Genomic DNA, 26,338 nt, shown 5'->3' with positions numbered 1-26,338 from the left:
ATGATCAAATATTTCAGTAACAATATTATTAATATATATTTATATGGCACCTTTCCAGAGCGTCACAAAGTGCATCACAAAAAGCAAACAGACATTAAAAACCGACAGCCAGCTAAACAAACATTTAACTAAATTTAACCAAGGTAAGTCTAAACGCCTCCAGAGCAAGTGTCCAAGTTTAGCAGCTACAACCTCAAATGCACTGCCCATTTTTCGTCTTGAGCCTGCAGCGGGAAACAACCAGCAAACCCTGATCAGATGGGCCTCACAGTCCTACGGGAGCATTATGGCTGCAGTGGCCCTTTCATGTGGACAGGCGCAGGACCATTCAAGGCTCTAAGCGTGATAACAATCTGGATTCCGAGATTGATCGGAAGCCAGTGAGACCTTTTTGTGGACTTGGTCGGTAGCTTGGCAACAGCATTGTGGACCACTAGTAAGCAGTTCCTTGATGTCTTGCTGAGACAGGTGAAAATGAGAATTAAAGAAATCAAGACAGGCAAATAAACGCAGGCATCCTACGCAGAAACAAACAGTGATTTTGATGTATGTAGTTGGTATAATTGCAGTTGGACCTGACCCAAGGAATTAATTAAAACACGCTTATTAACATGCATGTTTGACAGAGGGACAGAGGGTTTGACAGAAACAATCTTCTCCGAGCAGAAGAGAACACTCCCTGTTATGGAGCTGCTCAGAGCGGTTCTCTCTAATGCTCGGTAAGACGGCGAGCAGTGAAGGATTGCAACAGAACACGGTATTACAGTGGCGCGTATCCTGCCCAGAGGCTAGAGAGGAGGAGGCTTGGAAGTGTCATTTCTCTGCATTATCCCGGCTCTGGTGCTAATAACAGTATTTCCTGTTTGCCACTACGAGAACCTCGGTGGCTGTTGGTCTGCTGCGGTTGATCATAACAATGCCGGAGACAAGAGGGTATTTGTAGTACAGAGAATTGGAATATAAATTATTAAGCCGGCGCTTTCTCTTGCCAATAAAGAATACTGGGGGGGGGGAAAAGGAAAACAAAAGGGGAAAAAGAAAGCAGACCAACTGTAATTTCTGCTTGTGCCTGGAAACTAGACATCCGTGAACATCCGCACTAGGTTTCAGCTCAGTGATGCACGGTGGTCTTATCATTCATAATGGAGCGAATACATTTCTCCTCTTTCTTTGTGTCCCCTGGAAAAAAAAGAAAAATAAATCACTGTACGCTTGTCACAGCATTTTTGTGTTGCCCTTTGTTCGCAACCAGCTTTTTTGTTCTGTAATGACAACAGCCTGCCATGTCTGGGACTCCACAAGTTATATGTTTGCATTTATATTCCACAGCCTCCGTGAATAAGCCCAAAACACATTTGTGTGTATGATTATTCCCATGGAAGGAAAAAAAGGGGCAATTTCAGAGATTATAATAATACAAGTCCGGCAATATCATACAGCAGATGTGGTTAAATGCAATTCTGTTTGTGCTTTGGGCTGTTTCTGTGCTGTGAAATTCATATAAATGAAGCTCACACAATGGGTTGACCTGGAACTTCAAAAGAACAGAACAGTGTGTGTGTGTGTGTGTGTGTGTGTGTGTGTGTGTGTGTGTGTGTGTGTGTGTGTGTGTGTGTGTGTGTGTGTGTGTGTGTGTGTGTGTGAGATAGCACTGACATGAGTGCATTATCTTAATCTATTTGGAGGTGTTGGATTTTAGATTTTGTTTTTTGTTTACTTTGTTTACCTCACTCCCCCTTGTAGTACAGATAGGAATGCTATAAAGTAGGATTTATCGATCAGATTTTGTTTTGTTTTGCTGTTGAAATTATGTTTTAAATGTGGCCAATATCAGATACCATTGTGAACTGGTCCCAGTCCAAACAGACCTGCATGGCCCAGAACCATAACAGAGACGGCTCCACACAGCCTGCAGGAGGCTAACGCGGACGCTCCTGGAGTCAGCGTTACGTTCTAAATGATCAGTTAATGGGCAGTAGTGTTGGCACGTTGTGGACCTTTTCACACTGGTGGATGTTCTTCCTATCAGCTGATCGTGGATGTTCTTCCTATCAGCTGAGAGTAGCCTACAAATAAGGTGGTTTGAACATCATGCAAAAAATCATGCATGTTTTGATGAAACTGAACAGCAGCACTCAAGAAAAATCACACAGGTCCAATTGTGGGTGACGGATGGCAAGAAAAAGAAAACAGATCAGTATTAATCACCATCCAACCTTTCGCATTTTACCTACTCTTTTCAATGGTTAAGGGCCACTTATGCCTGCAGTGTCCACAGTGGGGAACCTCATTTCATTTTGTAATACAAGGGGACTACATTTTTTTCTTCTTTCGGTTAGAAGCTCAGCGGCTAGCTCATCTCTATATCGTACATTCTGAGAGGTCCCGTTTGGCAGTTTTATTGGATTAAAGAGTTATTAAGGATTTCATCTTAATGAATTATTGACATTGACTACTGCCAGGCAGCCGTTCACTGCCGCCCTCAAAGTCCCAAATATGGATCGTTTCCACTGCTGCTTGCAAAAGATCCCAAGCATTAACGAGAAATCGAAGGCTTCATGTTGTGCGTAAACCAATGTGTGACGTCAGAGAGACTACGTCCACTTGGTTTACCCTCTACGTTATCGACTCTATACATTCACTGCAGTGAGGGTGGACGCATGACGCGAGAAAACAAGTGTGGACACCATCAAACAAACACCTGGTCTCATAAATGAAAGGATATCTCGGAAATGCTAATGGATACACAAAGACACATAAAATCCTGTTGGAGCAGGGACAAATAGGGTACGCTGTGATGCAACTGTTTGCCAAGGCATTGTCATCTGTGAATGCTGCTAAACGCTTTCTACCCCACAAATCATTTCAAACACAGCGACCTGCAAGCGGAGCACTCTTCAAGAGGGTTGTTCCCCCAACACATAAATTATGACGAAATGGGTCTGTAAACTAAGTATGCCGTTTGTTACACCTTTGGAAGGTTCTTAGGCCTGAGCAATCCAAACAGTCAGGAGGGAGAAGAGAGTAGGGCAGCCTAGTTACACACATGCATATCACTTGGTGAACTGGAAGAAAACTGCTATTCACAGTGAATCCAGGGGAAGCCACATGACCCAGATAGCCGCTTCAGGCTCCAAGACAATTTATCAGGATTTATCCATGAACCAGGTGGCAGGAGCTCAGGGTATGCAGGTAGTGCACACACACACACACACACACACACACACACACACAGTTCCTGCAACATAAGATAACTAGGGCTATGCTGGTGCACGCAAAGGCCCTGCGAATAGCCACACACACGCACACACACAAATGCATGATAAACACGTTTCCAACACACACACACACACACACACACACACACACACACACACACACACACACACACACACACACACACACACACACACACACACACACACACACACACACGTGAACTCATCTTTACCATACCAAGAAAACTGAAAGCTTTTGAGGAACTTCAATAGCCTCAAAGCATTCTGTGATATAAAGTGTGTCCACCAGTTAACATACATATATATATATATATATATATATATATATATATATATATATATATATATATATATACTCACACACTCACACACATTGCTAAAGAGCTAGCCTCCCTCCCTTCCACTAGTTGTCTTAAAGCTGATCTCCAGCGCGGCTGGTGAAGAGGTGCCGAGCCAGCAGCTACCAGCCCTGCGGCCGTACAAACTAAGACTTCTGTCCGGGCCAATTATACCGTCCCATTTTCCAACCCAGCATATGCTCGTTGAGCATGCTTAACAAAGGGCAAAAGAAGAAGCTTTTTAAAATGCAAACGATTGCAATTCAATTAAAAATATCATTGAGTAGTCTTAGAGCCACTGCTATTGGCCAACATGGAAGCTCACATGCGCGTACACACACACACGCACGCACGCACGCACGCACACACAAAATGACAAAAAATAATAAATTTTAGTCACTTTAGTCATTTAGTCAAAATAATAAATATGCACACATCCACAGACAGACACACAACAAGCCGGCATTGGCTGTTGGGTTACAGCCGCATGCACCTCATTTTGGAGGTGTTTTCCTCACCGTTATATGATCTTGAGCCTTTGTGTGCTTCGCCGAGGACAGATGGCATTAGCCCAAATCAGCACCAAAAAAACAAATCAATGCGGCTGTCTCAACACAAGAATGAAGTTACAATCGATAGCGTGGCAATGTGAAACCGCTGAAGGTTACAATACCAAGCGTGCATGTGCTATAAAGCGTGCAGAGGGCCCGTTCCTCCGCTCCTTGTCCACGCACGGCTTAATAATGCAAGAGGAACGCGCCCAGCTCATTAAAATATTCTCTTTGAACACCACACTCATAATACGTTTCCATGTCGGGTTACCGGTGGTGTTGGCAATTATTACACAGTTAAAAGGTTTGTTTACATTTCGGATTCAAATCACCTGGCGCGGGGCTGGGGTATATTAAATCGCAAAGTCGCACATGTTGAATGTTGAACATGTTGCACGTGTTTGGCACTATGGTGTCTTAAGGACTCCCGGTGTAAAATGTTCACCCCATAAAAACAAATAAAGGCCCCGGCTTTCTCATAAAAAACCCCAGTGCTGCACAGACAGTAAGGCAGAGTGACCTTTATGATGTTCTGCGGTCCGTGCGTCCCTGCTAGAAATCGTTATATCAACCCAAAGGTCAAAGGACCGGGGGGGAAGGGATGGGGGGTGGTGGGGGGGGGGGGGGGAGAGGATAGCCACACTTAAAATAAATATTAATTCATCAAACTTATCAGGCTCTCCTCTCAGGGGTCACATGATTTGCAGCGCTCTCATTAGCGAGCCCCCCGGTGGATCATGATATGGATTTATAGTTTCATTCAAGTGTTACATGCTAAGTGAATGAACAAATGTTATGCCTGGGGTGTATGTGGGAGGGGGGGGGGAGCTGTGATTATGGTAATCACTGCCCTCATGGACCGCGATGTGTTGCCCTGACGCTGGCATGCAGATGTGGTCTGATGCTGGTCTGTGATCAAGCGCTGAAACCCATTGGCCAGAGCATCAGCCACAAACACCATGTTGGTTTAATAACAGCATCAAAAGCAGACATACATTGCTTTTTGTAAGGATGATCTTTTTTTGCCGTGGGGCGGGTTGTGAGCCCTGTTTCTTACAGTAACGCGACAATCAAACAGGGACTGAACCGAGCACTGGCTTGGGGACCAGCGTGATTGAACAGCCCAGAGAGCACAGGAGTGTTGACTCTCTCTGCTCCAGCCCCGACCCCTGCCATCACTAATCTCCCCCTCTAACTTCGTTGTAGCTCTGGATCCACCTCCTGGCCATTCACATCTGGATGGCTTAATTGGAGCCATTTCCTCATGTAAAATGGCGTCCCCCCCAGGGTGCTCATTATAAACACTGGACAGGGCCTCTTCCATCAACCCCCTTCCCACAGTGGTTTGTACGATACAGGAAATTTCTCCCTACGCTTAATGTTTACCACAAAGACACACACACACACACACACACACACACACACGTTTAGTTCAAAGGCTAATTGTTTTCCACTCACACTCTACATATATGCTCCCTGTCTCAATCAAGCTGAATGGAAATATTTCCAATAAGCTTGTTTGGATTTATTCTGGATTATGGAGACATAGCATAAGAGTTTGTAGCACAACAATAATGGCATTAAATTGACTTAAACCATTTTGTTTAATCCCTTTCTTGACTCATATACAGTAAAGACAGCTGACTTCTAAGGCCTACTCACAACCCAACTGTGTACTCCGTTGTGCCATTAAAGGCTCACATTAACAAAGCAATGTTAAAGCCCAGTTTTGAACACAATAACCAAGTTGACGGTAGTCTGGTTAAGTCATGTGTGGCGTCCCCTGTCGTCACGATAAATGGCAGTTTGTTTTTGTAAGTGTCACACTTCTGTTGAAACCAGCCTCACCACTGCAAGGGCAGGGGAACCGATCGCAATTTGATCATCATCAATCATTAGCATAATGCCATCTTTTCCAGCACATAGTCCATTCTTATTCATGAAAAACACTGCTGGGCATGGAGCCGAAAGTGCACCGCACTGCACTTTATATTTGTTTTAAACCGTGTTGTTACTGGGTGCACATATATTGGGGCGTGCATCGCTGATGCACGCACGTTCCCAGGGTCATTGAAGCGCAGCCGCCCGTATTCGGGGCCCACGCCTGGCACCCCCGATGCCACCCCCTGCGCGTGCTGTTGTCTGCAAAAAGATTTAGTTTCAAAGTCACCACTGTGCTCCCCCACCCCCACACTCCCGTTTCAAAGTCAGAGCGCGCAGGCTGCGAACCTGGCATCAGCAGATGCACTGTCGCTGTGTCAACAATGTTCCGAGTGTGTCATCTTACAGTGCCCCCCCGAGCTCTTTTTAGAAAACAAATAAATAAATGCAGCGTCACAGTGTATAGTTTCATGTCTTACATTCCTAACCTTCAGGAGACCCGACCCGAGAGTCATCGGAGAGGACCTGGAAGATGAGATGAATGATGACTATTTGAAATGTCAAACCTTATTTTTTGCACCTATTTTTCATCTTTCTTTTTGATGAATCTGGATCTATTATTGACTCTCCACATCGTCACAAGGCCTGCATAATAAGTGTCACTTTATTGGGACTGTACTTCTAAATATCAGTGCAGTATAAAGTGACATTCTTAGCATACCATTTGTGCAGCATGTGAGTGAGTTTTTACACATACATACATACATACAAAATATGAAAATTGAATTCAGGTTAACAAAAGTTATTAGTTAGTTATAGTAAGTAAAATGTGGAAATCTATTTTTACAAAACTCAAAATCACATTATTATTGGTCAGTGTGTCTTGTTAATGTATTGCATTACAGAAAGGAAGCTTTCACATGTGCAGAGAGTGCAAATGATTACGTACCGGCTAATTACAAAAGCTATTAGATTAATCTCTACCACAAATTTGTTCCATGTTTTTTCTTTGGCTGTCAGGTTGAAGGCTAATGACATCATGTCATCAATATAAATAACACATACAACGCGCTGAACAATTATAGTTATAATTATGTAATTAAGTAAACACCACATCCAGTCCAGAACAAATTAGCAGTTGTTTAGTCAGCTATTGTTATGTGCTATGTTTGACTTTTCAAGGCATGCCCACTATATACGTATGTTTTGATTTAGGTATTCTGTCAGACACCCACAAATAAGTATGCTACTCAGTTGTCATGCTTATTTACAGAAACACTTCCTCAGACTAAACAAGAAGCCATACATCTCTTCCCAGATCCCGTAGGTTTAATAAGCAGTAATCAGATTCATAAGGAAGTGTTCTTCCTCCACAGGGCCAAATAATTGGGGGACTTTTGGTTTGACGCCAAAGAAAAAACAGAGAAACAGAAAAATTGCAGCTTTTGCCCTCATTAGGAGAACTCTTATCTCAGTGTAGCTGGCTAGCGAGTCAGCCCGGCATGATAGAAATAGGCCAACAGAAAGGTCCAGAAGAGTGTTAGTCCCTAATCTCCGCTCATTATCAAAAGAAGATAGGGTCACCGGTCATCACCTTTGACCTCCCGCTCTGGTATAAGTCTGAGTGAAAGCCTCATGTGACGCAGGCTGTGTTTGGAGCACCCATGCCATGACCTAGCCCACCCACTGTAATAATGAGATAAATGGTGTGTGCAGCCCATATATTTCCAGCTTTTGTGCCATTTCAAAGTCTTTTATGGATGTTTAATACATTTAAGTTTAAAAAATATATGTTCTCTGACACTTAGTATAAAACATTAAAATATAACATGTGTGCCGCATTTTATATACAACACTGCTCATTATCAAATGCTCATTAAACAATGATGCCCAATTGGCATGGGTCATAATCATGGAAATAACACCTCCCCCCTCCTTCCTTGAAAAGCATTTATTAACGTTTATCAAATATCATCCTTTTTCAAATATCAGTGGACCGCTGTCACAATATATACTAAATTGCAACCATGGCTACTACTTGTGTTCATCTTCATTAGTTATGAGTAGTCTAAAGACACACTCCACCTTTGGCATGTGGACCTCAACAATTTTTTATTATCTTTGTTAATTTTGAACTATGCCTAAGATGATCTATTTCTGTCTGACACCCGCATGAAGACCTCAATAAGATAGACATCAATAGTGATCTATCGTCGCCCGGCGGTAACCAGCGCTCAGTATTTTGGCAAGCTCCTGTGTGAGACCAATAAATTAATCTAGCCGTTTGGATGATTGGACAGACCGGGCCAGAATGTCTCCAGAGGGGCCCCTATCCCCCTCGCGCAGAGGATGGAGCCTCGAAATGAGGCCATGGAGAAGCAAGCATGGAGAAGATAGTGTTATTATTGGTCCCAGCGAAACAGGAGCTGGGAGCCCAGGGAATGCAAAGCATTAGAGGCAGACCCGATTAAAAAAACCTGGTAACTTTAACCCCCCCCCCCCGCCACCCACCTCGTCTGTATGCCTTTGAAGGCTCTGCAGAGGAGAGGGAGACCGAGAGACAGAGAGCTAGAGAGCGCGGGAGAGAGAAAGAGAGAGATGTTAGGAAAAAGGGATAAAGGGAGCGTTGCATATTGCAGGCTTCATTGCCGCGTTGCACAATGATGGACTGTGCGATTACTACATAAATGGCTTTATTGTACATGAGTAGAGCGGTTGAACACTGCTGATATCTTTCGGATACATGCAATACTTTTTCACAATAATCTTCTCTTGTGTAGGCCTATGTCGATGAACTTCCCTACAATGTTATAAACAAATGTTTAGGTACAAAGTTAGATGACATTGTGGAAGGCAACGGGAGCACAAACTGAATATTCATTCGTTATTCCAATCTTCATTCTATGCTGCAAGGTTAAGCGAATGTCTTTGACAAATATGTCAACCTGTCTAAAGTCTCTGTTTCAATGATATTACTTCCAAAATAAATTAAAACCCCAAAAACCAATCGGTGCAGCAACTTCTTACAGATGGCTTTGCCGCTGCGCCGACACATTAATGAGCAGCAGGTGCGCTGCTCTTTACAGCTGGTTAACCAGTGTTGACGCACAACACAGTCGTGGCTCGCCGTGGGCCATCAGCTCTGCACTGTGTGTGGCACAGGATCCCTTTTTTTTCTCTCTCCCTCTCTCTCTCGCTCTCTCTCTCACTGTGGCGTGCATGCGCAACGACGCAGGAGAGTTCAGGTGCTTCGGCTGCGCGCTCACAGAGGCCATCTGGGTACTCTGCCATGTGTGAAGCCGGCTAGGTAGTGGGGGAAGCGCTATCCAAGCTCTGGTTTGTTTGGGTGTTAATTGGAAAAATATACGGTCACGATGACTGGAGCCAAACGTGATTGTACGCATTTAACGGTGGTGTGGGGAGTGTTGCCTCACTCGCAGTGAGCAGATCCACACACACACACACACACACACACACACACACACACACACACACACACACACACACACACACACACACACACACACACACACACACACACACACACACACACACACACACACGTTATTTCCTTTAAACCAAATATTGTGGTGTGACTGCACTGGTGGACAGTCTTATATCTTTATATCTTATATCTTATAACGTTTTGTTCTTGTACCACTCAATTTGCTTCTTCTAGAATATGTGCGTTGAGTTCAATTTGCAAACCAGCAGAAGCAGGCAAGCTATTAAGGAACCTTCTCCATTGTGCCATCAGTTTTAAGCTTGCCCAGATACTACAGCAATACCTTCTTTCTTCTTGCAGGGTATGTTACTGTCATCTACTGATTTGTGTAAAGGAACATGGTGATATTCATCTTTGCTCCAATTTGAAGCCCATTCATTCTCCCGCACTCAGAAGCACCCTCCGACATGATCATATGCCTAGGAGATATGATGACAGCTCAAGGCAATCCGGCAAGAGGATTGTTTTCAAATCTTGTGCACATCAAAAGAAACCTGTCTCTCCCTATGGCATTACTGGGTCATGGGTAATTAGCTTTTTTTTCTTTTTAGAACACTCCTCAATTAGTGGAGAGAAATGAAAAATGTAGATGAAATAAAATAAAATCCAAACAATGGCCCTCTTCTCTTCTTCCTCTTTTTTTTCAAGAGCAACAAAAATATCTTGTTTACGTGATCTACCAACAGGACGCATCTAAAAATACCCTCAGCGGCTGTCCAACGGGATCAAAGTGAGCAGGAGAGGAATGGGCTTCCTGAGTGTCATGTTATCGTGGGTGCACTATAGCAGCAATGTTATCTCAGATGTGTTTGAATGGGGACATGGGGCTGTGGGTGTGTTCACGGTGTTTATTTTGTCACCGCCCCTGGCACCAGAGACAGCGTGGTGGTGACTAACGCTTTTTTCCCTTCCTCCGTATTACGTTGTGAAAACAAATAAAAATAGCAGCACGACCCGCTGCCGTACACAGGAGCTTCCAACACAAAGCCAATAGCAGCTCTCTGTGTGTGCTAATTAACGTAGCTATGTATTCAGTATATTAACCGTTCCAATTATTAAAACAGGACCAAGAATAAATTGGTATGCTGGGTTGCAACAGAAGGCTGCGGTTTGAACAGAGAACATTTCTCTGGCACATGAATGCATTCAAGTTTGTTACAGGATCGTTGTGGTGGAATGCATTATACTGTTAGTGAATTACAATGTGTCTGTTTGATGTTAAATATGGAATGGAAATGTTCCATAGTCTAGCCATGCATTTCAGTCATGGAGGGAAGGAGAGAGTTAAGAGAGGAAGAACCAAAACCTGGAATTGACAAGCCGCTTTTAATTGACGCCGTTTATTTTTTACTAGATCACTGTTGTGCTGCCCTGCCTGCCTGAGATGGACAAGGCAGAAGAAAAGTGTATCAATGAAATGATTGGCTGACAAGTCATGGAAGATCCCGCCCCTTCACTGCTCATCCATTATGCCGTTTGGCTTCCCCGGCAACGCAACACCAATGGTGTCATGATCCAGTTCTAACTGTGGGTAAGGGTCTGAAGCTTACTGTGACCGTGTCTGTGGTTCTTTCTGAATTACTTATTATTTCTACAAGGATACACAGTATCCTTGTAGTGAACATGCCACACAGGTTCACCAATGCCATCACGAAGCAGGGTAATACACCGTATTTTATCAGATATAATTTTTAACTTGTGTTTAAATCCTACCCAATCAAGCCAATTAATGATTTATACATTTAAAAGCAAGGTACTGGGCTGTGTCCCAAAGCAGTCCCAACCCCTCCTCAACACACACCCTAGTGTGTGTGTGTGTGTGTGTGTGTGTGTGTGTGTGTGTGTGTGTGTGTCACCGAATCATAATAACAAATGATGAAAGGATGTGGAAGATGCAGAAGTCTATGAAGTCTATGTTTTACAAGAAGATCTCCCTCTTCATGGGTTTATTTTGCACAAAAAGGGTAATACAACCAAGACCAATTTTGTTACCAGAGGAGAGCGTGTGTGTGGCTTATTGTTGCATCAGGCACATTCACTTTGAAATGAGGTCCCTCTTTGCCTGGCAGCTTTCGAGAGAATGGGGGCATAAATGCAGACAGAACTATAAACTATAATTGGCACAATCATGTTAGAATTAAATTACTACTACTTTCTTTACGGGATCCCTGCTGCGAGATGGGCCCTGCTCCATCAGAACCGCCATGCCGATAATCAATACTGCATTGTATGTGAAGAGTCAATGTTTCATTGGCACATTGATTAGAAATGCTTTAGTATGTGTTTTTCAAGGAGAAATCACCCAATTACTGTCTGAATTTTACATTCACTATTCAAATATATTAGAAAGGTGAAAATATCTTCTGAAGATGCCCAGAAAATATCACTGCACGCAATTGGATAACACTACGACCAATCAGAAGAATACAAGGGGTGACGTATCCAGACCAGCGGAGCTAACCAATAGATAAGACTCTTGCTGTATCCGGTCGGTAAAACAGCAACGCTTTTGGCCCGCCTCTATCAGATACACCAATGTGATTGGTTAATGTTCGGATTCAGGGGAATCGGGGAGTGAGTATATTGCTTGTTCCCATAGTGAGTAATTTCAAACATCAAAAGAAGAAATACGGTTCTACAATTTCCTTTGATGTTGGCACAATTCCGGAATCAATTATCCTAATTTCCCCTCCCCTCTCTGTCTTTCCTGCATAGGTAATGCCGAGCCACATAACCAATCCTGGAGATGCCGAAAAGAAGAGATATTCTCGCCATCGTGTTGATTGTGTTACCCTGGACTCTGCTCATCACCGTTTGGCACCAAAGTGCTATCGCGCCTCTCCTTGCCATCCGCAAGGGTATGCAAAGTTCTCCGTCCTGCATTCCACCAGGTTTATTACATATGTGAGAGATAGAGCCATATGCCAACAATGGCTATTCTCAAAGCTTAATACACATTTTTAGTTATTCTATAATATTTTAAATAGGCCCATTGTAAAAGAGACAAAAGTGTGCCTCTAATAATTATTGTTGTTGGTGAACAACTTGATTGAGATAAAACAAAATCGGGACAAGGGAATCCCTTGTTTTTCCTACTGTCGACAACCCAGATGAAACAACCAGAAGCCAGTGTTTTCCTCTGGCTCCCAGTGTATTACTTTACAGCAAACAGCTAAACCTTGGGTACTGTAGGTATCCATTGTTGCCTAAAAGCACACTAAAACATGCCAGATGCTCATTTTCACATTTATTTACAGAATCATATTTTTAAGTGTTGAAAATGAGTATAAAAAAACGAATAAACCTGACTGTGTGCATGTTTGTAATGCTACACACACACACACACACACACACACACACACACACACACACACACACACACACACACACACACACACACACACACACACACACACACACACACACACACACACACACACACACACCTGTGTGCATGTGTTATCGTCGATGGCTATCGTCAGGATTTGGTCTGTGGAGTGACAAATGGAGTGCCTACTCTGTGCTGGGCTGTAATGTCATAGGAATCAGTGGCCCATATTAGGTGCATGTCTGACGTTTGCAGCATTGCTACGGACCAGAATGATGAGCAGGGGAAAAATGTGTTGCTATTGGTCGTTTCATCAAGGATGTTTACAAACAAAACTATGGAAATATACCTCCTTGATACATCAATATAGCTTATACATTTATTTGTATATATATACACAAAATACAAGATTCAAATTTGTATATACTATAATTTGAAAATAATTAAAAATGACTTCAGGTGTATATTCACATTTGGTTCCATTTCATTATATATCGTTCCTTCACATTGTATTTTTTTCACATTCCTTGTAATGCACAAGGAACATTCATACTTTCAGTGTAAGGCATTTGAAACCCAGATATAAATCCCATACAAAATCTGCACTATTGAGCAAAAGCTAAATGTTTATTGTATGTTTACCCCATTAATGGTGAGTAATACACTGTAAACAACTAACTACACAAAGCTCACATGAGAGCTCTAATCACTTTTCCCACAAGAGACCACAAACCAGCAGTGTGAAATGTCAAGTACACTGCACAGTGACCAAAAAACAAATTAGACTGACATAAAATCAATACCAGTCCTTCCCCTCAGCTCTACGCTAGCCTAGGAAGTCTTATGCGAGGAGCAGTTTGGCTGTATATACGTGAGCTGCACACAATCTCTCACATTGTCCTTGAGGAAAATAAATCAAAATCAACCACATTAAATAAAATCCTAATTAAGAAAACGACTAACTATTTGCCAACACAGATTTGGCCCAGCCTTGTCCACGGGCTATCCTTTGTTTGATCTTTGACGAGCACCTCAAGGTTTTTGGCAGGGGGGGATCGCTGGCAGGCGACGTGGAACATCTGGTCATCAGTAGATTGTGTTAATCTGTGTGGCGCAAATAGAGGCAAAAAAAGAATCCTCTTTATGTTTGTGAGGTGTGAAAATGGAGCTAGGCCAAAACGGTGATAAAGATTTGCCACCATGAGCCATGGCACAATGATGAAATATATGAATGATCCTAATGATTTCGTAATTAGATTCCATTCATCATAGCCTGTGCTATTAGGCTGCCCCATCATGCCCTTTACCACTGCGGTAAAGCCGCTGTGTCTCACTGCCTTCACATTGCAGATTCCTTTTGGGGAGGTTTTCCAAGCCAAGCAAGCATGGTAGACATTGATGAGCAAAACTGTGCTCAGCAAAAAGTATAAGGGATCTCTGAAGGTGGGATGTGTATTGGCTCTTATTCACCAAGGTTTCAGTCTAATTTGAACCCAATTCCCTTCATGTATCATTAGTGGTTTGTTATTGTCCATATTGTGTCAGCGTAATGACTATCTGAAACACTTTTTAATGCAGCAGGGCAAAGTGAAAGTATCAAATAATCACTTGATACCTTCAACTATGCATTCACCGTATCACTGCTCCCTCCCTTTTCTTTTTACATATTTTCAGTGGAGTTTGTAGACTCAGCAAATAGCTCCAGTGCTCTTGCCCTCCCACTGCCCCTGGCCCCTGTATCACTGTCCATCCAGCTGTGTTATATCCTCTCTCAGTGACTGCTTTCACTTTTTGCAGCCTGTCACCACCTAGTAAAAGAGATCTATATCTTGCCAGAGAGGCTTGCAGTCCAACGCCACCGACTCTCAGGTACACTTTACCCCATTGGGTTCGATACACAGAGCTGGCAGCCCAGGGGTTAGCTAACACCTTACATGTGTTCTCCCACCCTGCCCCCCTTACCCCACCCCTTACCCCCATCCACAGATGATGGCGGCGAGGGAAAGAAGGAGTCTGGCGGACAGGCACAGGACTCCAAGGAGTACTGCGCGTCGGACAAGGACATCGTGGAGGTGGTGAGGACGGAGTACGTGTACACGCGGCCCCCGCCCTGGTCCGACGTGCTGCCCACCATCCACATCATCACGCCCACCTACAGCCGGCCGGTGCAGAAGGCGGAGCTGACGCGGCTGGCCAACACCTTCCTGCACGTGGCCAACCTCCACTGGATCCTGGTGGAGGACTCCCAGCGGCGGACCCCCCTGGTCACGCGGCTGCTCAGAGACACGGGGCTCAACTACACCCACCTCAACGTGGAGACCCCCAGGAACTATAAGCTACGGGGGGACACACGGGACCCCAGGATACCCCGGGGAACCATGCAGAGGAACCTGGCCCTGCGCTGGCTGAGGGAGACCTTCAACGCCAACAGCAGTCAGCCGGGCATCGTCTACTTTGCGGACGACGACAACACGTACAGCCTGGAGCTCTTCGAGGAGGTGAGTGATGAACAGCGAGGCTGAGTGATCAATCATAGTCGGGCTCAAAGCTGAGTATACGGTACATATTTTGATGTATTGTATGTATGTGTTTTGTGAGACATCTGACTGTGACAGTTTACAGACTGTTACTGTTTAAAAAGGACAATTGCACCGACCCCAGAAGCAAAATTCTAAGTGGTCTTGTTTTTGACCACTGTCAAAGAGGGTTATTTCTAGTGATCTAGTGATCACGAGTGGTTCCTTGTGTAGTTGGGAAGAAGCACCCACTATCCAGGAACCACGCATGAGCGAGGTCTGGATTTAGAACCCTTGTCACGTAATATAACAAGAAGCAATTCATTTGAAGGTAGGGAGCAGGCCGATTGAGACGTGGGGGTGTTGGTGAGTGACACAGCGGAGATGGACACAGATCCATTGTCTGCACTGAAAGCATACATCCCAGATCTGAACTTGGACGCGGGGCTGGCTGAAAGCAGGAGCTGGTCAGGCGGAAATTACTTAAGGCGTTACATGCGCACGCTTCAGTTGGTTGAAGACCAGAGTCGCACTGCTGCAATTGGAATCACCTGCAGAGTCTTAGCGGCGTGTGTGTGTTCAATTGGAGAACTACAAACAGTCCAAGACAGCAATAAAGACTTATCCCTGTGCTGAGAAAAGGGGTCTAGCCGTGATTTGATTTGTTTTGTTTGTTGTGTTTCCTGTACGCCTCATTTGTTTCTGTTTCAGCGGGGTATCACTATGTTGTACTATTTTGGGTTGCCACCTAATTTGAGAAATACAAGAAAAGAAAGCTAATTACTTACAAGCGCATTTCCTGGTTGCAAGCCAAGCCAATTCTCTCATTCTGAACTGCTTTCTCAAAGCTAAAACAGAGAGAATGCCCTCTTTCTCTCAATACTCAGCTTTTTTGCTCCTAAGCTTCTCAGAAACACTAGATGCTGAAACTTAATTTAATAATTGATGAAAGATGTATTAACTGAAGTTGGGTTGCATCACTTTGAAGCACTGCATGGATAATTAACGTTTAATGTGAGTCGCCTCAGTTTCCTAGAACCACATAGTAAACTTACTCTACAAATTTGACAGCCCCCTGGAAGAATGGGAACCTGTAACAATTAAAACAAATGCCACAATCTATTCTTCAAATTATTTTCCTCCCAACATATTCAATTTGGTGAACAAAGACTGAAATTGACAACCTAACAGAATGCTCTGGCTGTACTATACAAGCTGCAACAAAGCAGATTTAAGAATTCAAGGCCAAAGCCCAAATCACAGAGCACGTAGGGACACACAAAATAATGTCCCATTTGAAGCAAGCAAATAAATACAGCCATATTACATTGGGGTAATGTGGTTTGATCCGTCAAAATAATATGATTCTAGTTCTTAACAATAATGAAAACAATAACCTTAATTTAGTAACAGAGGTAAAAAAAAAATAGTTTAAAAGTTCATGTTTGTGTTGTGCTACAACAATGGAGGTGAATTATGCGTCTGTATGCTTTGATCATTCGGCCGAGTCGTCTTTAAACTTTGATGCTCAGACTGGCTCAGAGCCATTCATTCAAAAGGCCGCCACGGTTCCTGTTTCATTACTTGAAATTTATTCAGATTAGGTTTTCCAAAACACCCCTTATTTCACCCAAGAGAACACTATCTTAAAAGTTGCTTGACACTGCCCTGACCAATGCCAACAAACGGTCCAGTGGGCGCTATCTGTAGGTGGTAGTTGGCTGTCAGCCGAGGTTCGTTGATTCTCTGTTGGCCAACTTCAGCCAACATTCTATAGTTAGTGTTTTTTGGTACAGTGTAAGCCCCTATAACACCAATTAATTACACTGCCTTCCTGTCTTTTTTCCCCAGTTTGGAGTTTTGAATTAACAATTTTGACTTCACTAGCTTGGCAGAATCAAACTATATTTTCTCAGCAGGTCTCCCTGCTCCCACCACTCACTTGTTGTCAGAGGCGTAGCGACGGGCGGGCCTGGACGGGCTTAGGCCCGCCTAATTGTCAGTCTTGCCTGTCCAATCAGAGAGCTTTCCTTCCTTTACGTTCACCATCTAAAAAAGGCACGCAAGTCAGCGCTGAGAGCTCAAGAATCAGTCAAATCGTGAACAACCAGGGCAGCTCCTCCCCCCTCCCCTCCTGAACGTTTCTGTGAGAGCCCTCCCACGATACAAATATAAGAAATAAAGAAATACAGCCATTAGACTTTAGGCCTGTCTGTCGGTCGAGGAGGAGGTCTCTCTCTCTCTCTCTCTGATGACACACCAAAGCTACGTTCATGCAGTTTTGCGCATGTTTAAAATGTTTAGCCTAACGCCGAATTGTCAGCTGTGACTGAAAGCGTTGAAAATGTTTAAAATGTTTCCGCGTTATTTGTCAGCTGTGATCAAATGCCTCTAATAAATTCCACCTTTATGTCATAAATATAACATGCCTTTGATTAATGTTTGTATGATGCATCTAATCTAGGCCTATCCTATGTTTAATCAAATTTTTTCTGTGCCCACCCATATGGACATTTCTGGCTACGCCACTGCTTGTTGTACTCAAAGAGCTTAAACATGCATATGGCAATATGGGAAAACACAAACAGAATCTCTTAGTAAGTGAGTTACATTGCAGAGAATATGCTAGCTTGTGCTCTGCTGCGCTGTACAGAGTGTGGGCCTTTTCCCAAAAGCATGTACACAAACACACAACGAAAGCCACTGAGACTTGAGAAAACTTGATACAAACACTTCAATGAGGAAATTGGGACGGGTTCAACTTTCTTGCCGTGGTTGTCAAAATATTGCTGCTTTACTGATATTTCCATAAAAGGTGGTGAAGACAAAAAAAGTCAAACAAGGTACAGTTCTAAAATAGTAACCGTAAAGCTACAGCTGAATCCTGACGGTGCTCTCGATTCATGCAAAGTAAGACTGAATCTTTAAATAACTAGCAAAAAAAACTAACTGGTTTGGTTTCCATCATGGAGTGTGGAGGTGTTCCAGAGCACCGCTGATTCCCACTGTGTGAAGCAGTCAGCTCCGGGATCTCTGGTCCTCCCTGCGTCCTGATTGCAGGCAAAGCAGATGTGAGTTTGCTGAGAGGTGATGGATGTGTTATTGGTCTGAGTCACTGAGGTGCAAATTAAGAGTGAGCTGTACCAAAGGGTAGTGGAGGGACACAGGAGTGCAATCACACACACTTCACCATCCTTCAAACTTAACACCCAAAGCTCATTAAGTTGTAGTGTCTGGCCAAATCCTGCAACATTCTCATTCTCTAAATCTCAAATCGATGTATTCTCATAGGCTATGAGGCCACTACAAAGTGTTCAAACCCTGCTGCTCTTTGATCTACAGAGCTGACCGCTCCACGGATACAGCTCATTTATTTTTTACACTTTAGGCACACAGATGTAAGAAACAACTTGCTGAAAATCATATGCTTGTTTGCGCGTGCACATACAGATCATGTGCATGCCCACGCAGGGGGGCACGACACGGCAGCCACACACACGCATACACACACACACCCCATGAAACAAGAGCATCATTATTTCTGGCACATCAAGTTTGATTAAATGCTCCTTCTCCCCTCATTATAAAAAAGCCTTCCCTTTACCGATTGAGCCGACTCTTGCTCACTCTGGAGAGACAGACACAAGTGCTGGATGGAGTGATACAGCGTCAGGGAAGGGCTGGATGTGAGAAGATTAAAGGACAAAGCCACAGACTAAGACGATAGGAGTGCCTATATAACGTTCCAGGAATCTTTCCCTGGTGAGCAGTAACAAAGCCACTTGCCGTAATTGGCCGGCTTCTGCACATTCTCCACATTCAACTATTGACTATTATGTTGACCCAGGCTCATTAAAGGGCTGCTTAGAACAATGACTTTCCACAGTTCAGTGTGTGTTGCATCAGATTAATGTTGTGCAGTGGCCTGCTCAATATGCTATATTTCACAACAACAGCATAGGAAACCATCGCTATTCTCGCTAGTCTGGATTAAACATAGTGTACACCATCTCCAGAGGTGGTTTTCACCACCTCTGGAGATGCCCCTTGAACCCCTTGAAATACCCAACGATTTGCAATGTTTTGAAGAGAGATCCAAGACGCTTGTGTTAAGTGGGCCATGCACACACATCACCACATTTCTCATTTCCTAACGCTCTCACTCTGCTCATCCTACTCTCCCTAGATGAGGTCGACGCGGAAGGTCTCCGTTTGGCCCGTGGCATTTGTGGGTGGCCTGCGTTATGAGTCACCCAAGGTCAACGCCGCCGGAAAGGTCTACGGCTGGAAGACGGTGTTCGACCCCCACCGACCCTTCGCCATCGACATGGCCGGCTTCGCCATCAACCTCAGGCTGGTGCTCTTCAAGCCCCAGGCCTACTTCAAGCTCCGGGGGGTGAAGGGGGGCTACCAAGAGAGCAGCTTGCTCAGAGAACTTGTCACACTTAATGACCTGGAGCCTAAAGCAGCCAATTGCACTAAGGTAACCCCCTCCCCCACCTTCCTCTTCCCAACTACCTTTTAGTCATTCTACTTTAGACCAGGGGCACTGGAACACTGCAGTATTTCCAGCTTCGATATTAGTTTATTTTTAATCCTCACCTAACCCTCTCACCTTTTGTCTGACCACCATTATTTGTCTTTCTTTTAACTATTATAATTTGTTCCTGATTGCTTATGCTAGTGTTGCGACTTTTATTCATTATCAGGTTTTTTACTGCTGTGACAAAGTAATTTCCCTCAGGGTGTTAATGAAGTTAATGTGTACCTTCTTATCTGATACAGAAATAATTTAAGGAGCAAAACATCACACTTATTTATATTTTTCATTATATTTCAAGCTCAGGAGCTTTAGAAATGATAAAGAACCTTTCAACCGCTTTTCCTACACATATACTTATGTACAGAAATGATCTTACAACGCATTAAATATTAAGGGCTGATAGTATGCATAAAAAAAAATAATTCCATGTTAAACCAGAGAGAATATTGTATAATGCAAAGTGCATATATCAGCATCCACATCCAGTGAGTCTTACAATAGATTTCTTGACTGAGATTGATACCCAGTTCTTTGAAACATTACTGCAAACTTTTTTTACTCTACACAATATGTGTGTGCCCTGCTTAAAGGTTAGTAAAGGCTTAAAAGATTGGCAAAGTTGAGATGGAAGCACAAAATAAACAACTCGAGCACTCGAGAATTAGAATGCAGCCCGGCTCCACCAACACATACAGCCACACATCGGCAAGCGCGGGGCAGAGCTAACCCCTCCAGGGCAGTGGCAGCAGTGCTGGCTGCCTGCTGATCCATGCTACTCCAAAACACATGCTGGAGGCTCCTGGCCCGGTTACTCCGTTAAGCCGCTCTCTGGGCAAAGACCTGTTGGCCAGAGGAAGCTCACAAGCCACTATCAGCCGAAACGCTAGCCACACACACACACACACACACACACACACTTCTATGAGCCATCCAGTGGGACAGATGAGCAGCCAGAAACCTCAGGGAAGAGGAGCTAGAGGAGGAGGTCGTGTGGTGAAGGAGGCGTGGAGGGGAGGGGGGTGGGTAGGAATGTTCCACTGATTACAGATGAGCACAGGGGGGGGGGGGGGGGGGGAGGTAAGGGAAGACAGGGCTGGGAGAGAGATGGCAAATTGTGTGCGGGCATCTCACTTCCTTATAATCTTCCTCCTCACCACGGCAATGGTGACTATTGACCTCCCTGTACACCTGAGTAAAGTGGGAGTGGGTCCCTGGCACATCTCAAACACAGATCTCCATGCATTATTCATCCCCGCTGCTGCGGCGGCACCCAGATGAAAAGACACCGAAAGCATTCCGGTTCTTGGGCTGGAGACGGGGAGGAGGGGGATGGGACAAATAGGACGTTTTTTATTTTTTTCTCCCCATATATCTCTTTCTCCCCGATTTCTCGCCTGGATATTTGTCGAGTCAACCATTGACCCGCGGAAGACTTGATTAGACCCCTCGTATCATGCAGCCCGGGATCTGTGCTGTTTACTTGCAAGAGCGCTGTAGCAGCGGAGCTGGGGGGGAAGGGTCGGCGTCTTCTCCTTGCAACTCATGCACACAGACTCATCTTTAGCAGTGGCTCAAGATGAACAAGGCTTTTGTTCTCGGCCCCTGGTGGCGGGAAGGCATTATTTGGGTAGCGGGAGCTGAAAGACAAGAGCCACACTATATTTTTAAGGCACTGCCCTTCTGTTGTCCCCTTTTCACACACACTCGAGCAGTGGTGCCCCGGAAGTGTTTCCATAGGGGCAGCCGGATGGGGCAACTGGAGATCTCGGGGTGGCCCATATATTCCTTAAAAAATACAAATACACAGCTTGCATTCGAAGGACTACATTTATTGTAAGAAACAAAACCTTTACTGGAGCTGACTGGCTTTGCATGTGTTGTTTTCTTTAAGAAGAACTACTATAGAAAATAAACATGATTGATTTAAGTATACGATTGGAAAGCGTATGATGCATACAAAATATATTATGCAAATGTCCCTGGCCGCTGGCTAGGGGGGTTGATTGTATCAGGGTGGCTGTGCCCCCCCACCTGGCGGCACCACTGCGCACCAGTAGCTTTTTAAAAACAGAAAGGCTTCGTGGCGCTCTGAGCATGTGCACAGGCTATAGCACCTCATATGATTGCTTAGATGAACGCCATGCACAATGCACCAGCAGAAAGGGAGAAGAGATTAATTAATAAATGAGTGTGTTAGGGAGGGGTCAAATTGCTAATTCATGTTTTTACACACGTACGCGTGTGTGTGTGTGTGTGTGTGTGTGTGTGTGTGTGTGTGTGTGTGTGTGTGTGTGTGTGTGTGTGTGTGTGTGTGTGTGTGTGTGTGTGTGTGTGTGTGTGTTCACTAGATTCTCGTATGGCACACGAGAACGGAGAAACCTGTCCTAGTTAACGAAGGCAAGAAAGGCTTCACAGACCCCAACGTTGAGATTTGAGATTTGCAGTTCCTCCAGACCACGGTAAATATGGTAAACTATGTGCTGAAATATCATATAAACAACTGTTTATGGACTGCAATCCATCCCCAACAACATGTTTGCCCAAAGGCCTCAATTTACACCCTGCTCCTCTGGCTGGATTATACTTAAATATTCAAGTATTACCAATACAAGGTCATCTTATTTGCCTGAAGTCGCCCGGTGGTCTTATGATGGGAGTTTTGTATTCAAGTTCCACAATACACTACAACAGCTGTGGGCCGCAATTGAGCAGTGAAAATGCTACCGGTAAACTTTGTTATCATTGATTGACCCTGTATGCTATTACCCAACATATGTCTTTGTTCGTTCCAGGTGGTCGATCCTGGATGCTAAAAGGAGATTAATCAAGGACCAGTCGCATTCACATCTTAACTATCTGACCAAAGGACTGGCTTTGGAGAGGCACTGCAATTCCTCTTCACAAAACACTTAATCATTGAGATTAAAAAGAAAAATGTATTATACTAAAGCACATACAAGTTGAATATGGCAAACATTCATCAGGTCCACCTTTTTTTCACCATTGCACGTGTGGGCGCAGGTGAACTGACGAGAAGACTTTCCTGGGTGACTGGAAAAAAATAAGAAAATAAAAGTCCTCGCCTGCATGGTACGGTAGCCCACTGAGGACATAATACAAGAGACAGCACAACAACAACAACAACAACAACAACGCAACGCAAAGAGCCAGCCAATCCAACCCATAGAGCTTGTGTGGAGCAAAGCAAATGAAACAAATGACCTCAGTGCGGTGAGCGAGCGAGGCCTCTATGGACGCATGGGCCTGGATCTGCTCACAGTGAGGCTCTGCGGATAGGGATTAACTGTTGGAAAGGGACACACCTAGAGGAAAGAGTACACCTGAAGTGTAAGTCCTAGATGCAAAATGTAGCCCGCATCACCACTCTGGAAAGAAAAACAACAACAAAGCTACATGGACCTGGACAATGGATCTCATTTGTTTTTAATGGATTTTACTTTTTAGCAAGCACAGGCATAAAAGGGAAGGAATGTCCTTTTTTTGTAGGAAAAGTTTGCTCTAACTTAATTTTTTTGGGGTTGTTTACATGCGTTTTACTTGCTGGTCACAAACTACTGACTCTCCGCCTATGTTTGACTCTTTATCATTGTCTATTTCAGTATCGTCTATGTCATTATTGCTCTTGCATTTTAAGTCAGTCAAAATGTTTGAAGTGGTTGCGGTGTAACATAGATCTTCTGTTCTTGGGAGCTACAGTATAACCTACATGTATACATTCAAACCAAACACTGAGGTAAACACCTGCAAATTAACCTACCATCTCCCTTAGAGGCAACCTGTAAATACCTTACTCAAAACGAACAATCAGGTGGAATTCAAGGCAATGTTGTTTGCTCGGATACAATAACATATAGCACCATTACTGTATGTACTGTATGTAACTGATTCAGTCTCCCTTGTCGTCCTAGGAAAAAATTCATTATTGCACTTTTTTATAACATAGCACAGGCTCATATAGGTTTTATCACATGTTAAAAAGTGAAAGCGCATCACAAAACAAATTCCTTTGTAGGAGTTTGGAATGGATAACAAATACACAACAAAAGAGGCATTCTTAAATGCCGACCCAGTTCCCATCAAGCCTCTGGGAGAATACTGGTGTACAGTGGGTCATCAACTGCAGAGTATAAATACTTTATGCAACCCAGTCTGTGTACATAAGCTGTTGACTAGAATGGGGGCAGTAGGCCATGAAATAAAGATATACATTCCAGGAAATGGTATAAAATAAAACCGTGAGTATAACAGGTTGACTTGTTGATTACAACCCTGCCCAAAAGTATTTTTTTGCAATTCAAACCACAATGACGAAAAAGCACAACAAAGAGAAAAACTATTGGATTTGCGCAGGTCAATTGATTTAAAGCATAATATTAGTTTGAGTCAGTTTTGTCCATTTTTTGGTGAAATATAGGTGAAATTATATCATGAAAAGAAGATGGAGCTACTGAAAGCAGCAGTACATTGAATGTTGGGTATCCTAAATCCAACACTGGTTTTATATCCTATATTAGGGAGTTGTTCCACTTGAAAAACAAATTGTACCAGTGCAGTACAAAGAAATGGTTGTCTAAACATTGCCTGCCACTAGTATAGAGTAAAGCAGATATAGGTAGATACCATGCCAGAAAGAGAATCAACTTTATTTTATCCCAGAGTCTCTGCAGTGTAGTATCGCTTGGGAACTCGCCCCAGAACATTTTTAAACCCAGATAAATCATGGTACGTTATGTAGAGATAATAAATACTAACCTGCTGGGGTTTATCAAATAATGACAGACAAATGAACAAATGAATGAATGAATAGATAGATATCACATATATTTCATGACCATACTGACGCGGTCTGCATGATATGGGTTGAGGAAGCGATAAGACCATCGGACACCTTGACCGATTCTCCCCCCCATGTATACACTTAAATGCCAACTTGTCTCTTAACTATTTATTTAAAAATATCCATCTTAATATATTTATTTATCTATTTATTCCAAGCATGAATGTGCAATTGAATTATTATTAGTATTACATGCTATGCCCCGTCCTCCCCATTCATAATTGATACAAGCGATTTAAAAATGTCACACCCAGCTAAAAACCAGGGTAGTCACATCAAGGTTAGAATGGCTGCCGCACTCCTTTGTCTAAGTGCTGTTGACAATACATAGATTTTTGTTTATCTGCATTGTTTGGCAAGTCGTAGACAGCTGTTCAATTCAATAAATTGAAACAATCTGAAATACCTGGAGGACAGTGGGCGATAAATGGGGAGAGGTTCGGCAGTTATTTTAAAGCTCTAAATTCTAATGGACATCACTCAAAATATAGTGTTGTAAAACAAGGATGAAAGATCAGATGATTTGTTGATCTACTTTAGATGGTTATTAACCCTTCCCTTAGGTCTTAAGTTAACTACTCTGGCTCATTTCAAGTGGTGTGGTACTAGCACAGAAACTGGGTTCACTGATGTTTCGATGTGACACCTTCGATGTGACACCTTATAGGAATGTTTTCCAATAGGAAAACATGATGTAATGGGCCTAAGACTATGGAGAAAAAAACGGCCACTGAAACAAAAAAATTGACCAATCCACAGGCTCCACTTTCAGTGCACTAAACGACTACTGCAGCAGTGGCAAGGCTTACTGGGAGTTGAAGAGAACGGAAATCTACAGTTTGAGTGGTGCAGACTTTGAAACATTCAATGTAATTGACTGTTGTTGCCCTCTAAGGGCTTTTCTAGTGCACAGCACTCATACCAGAGCTCATCTTACCTAACGTCATTGCCATCCTTGTTCCTTATGTAAATCACAGTTTTGCATGTAACTCTCAAGTTTCATTTGTCATAGCGACTGTCTTAGAAAAAAAATACAAATACATGATGAAGATGAATAAAGAGATGCAAACTGGGAAATGAAACCTGGCATCCGTCATTGTCGTGTTGTGAATTGAAATCAGTATGTGGTCCGCTTACTTGGTTTGCACTATGAAATACTAGCAGGGGCTCCATGTTTCCATCCACAGTTTGATGTAAGACAGCAGGAAACCAACTTAAAATCATCAGATCGATAATTTGCCTGCCTAATCTACAATGAATGAATGTACAACTGTTGTTTTGGTTTTGAACTTCTTTCAAATCACCATGGTTGCCGACAGACAGATGTATAAAGTACTAGAGACCCAGACTTCAGGATTTTGGACATCGGGTCTCATTTCCAAGTGAGCCAGTGTGTTATTTATCATTGGAGACGTTTAACACTTTTCATTTAGTACTTCTAGTTGCAGAAATCACTGTGCAAGTTGAGGGGAACTGCTAGCCTGCCAATAAAAACAGTTTTACCCACTCCAAAGTACACCTGATGCAAACCAATTATAATGCCCGACTATCGATGTAAATGTCTATGTTGATAGAATAA

The 26,338-nt window shown here is 43.4% G+C and overlaps 1 protein-coding gene across 4 annotated transcripts in view; it reads left to right on the top strand.

Moving 5' to 3' along the window:
- Nucleotides 1–25,840, top strand: part of b3gat1a (beta-1,3-glucuronyltransferase 1 (glucuronosyltransferase P) a) — a 59,919-nt gene extending 34,079 nt beyond the window's left edge. The window contains exons 3-9 of one of the 4 annotated variants that reach the window (XM_084467503.1): nt 10,869–11,041; nt 12,230–12,372; nt 14,640–14,711; nt 14,829–15,340; nt 19,545–19,841; nt 22,250–22,360; nt 22,694–25,840. In XM_084467503.1, coding sequence (XP_084323629.1) covers nt 12,261–12,372; nt 14,640–14,711; nt 14,829–15,340; nt 19,545–19,841; nt 22,250–22,336 — 1,080 coding nt within the window. In that variant the 5' untranslated portion in view covers nt 10,869–11,041; nt 12,230–12,260 and the 3' untranslated portion in view covers nt 22,337–22,360; nt 22,694–25,840. Of the gene's footprint in view, nt 1–10,868; nt 11,046–12,229; nt 12,373–14,639; nt 14,712–14,828; nt 15,341–19,544; nt 19,842–22,249; nt 22,361–22,693 lie in introns of all 4 variants that reach the window. The other 3 variants (XM_084467502.1, XM_084467504.1, XM_084467505.1) reach the window with 3 other exon arrangements.
- Nucleotides 25,841–26,338: the final 498 nt, after the last annotated feature.

Source organism: Micromesistius poutassou, assembly GCF_964030765.1.
Source record: "Micromesistius poutassou genome assembly, chromosome: 4".
Taxonomy (NCBI): domain Eukaryota; kingdom Metazoa; phylum Chordata; class Actinopteri; order Gadiformes; family Gadidae; genus Micromesistius; species Micromesistius poutassou.
Note: the sequence above shows the minus strand (reverse complement) of the source record. Positions and strands in the feature narration are given on the sequence as shown.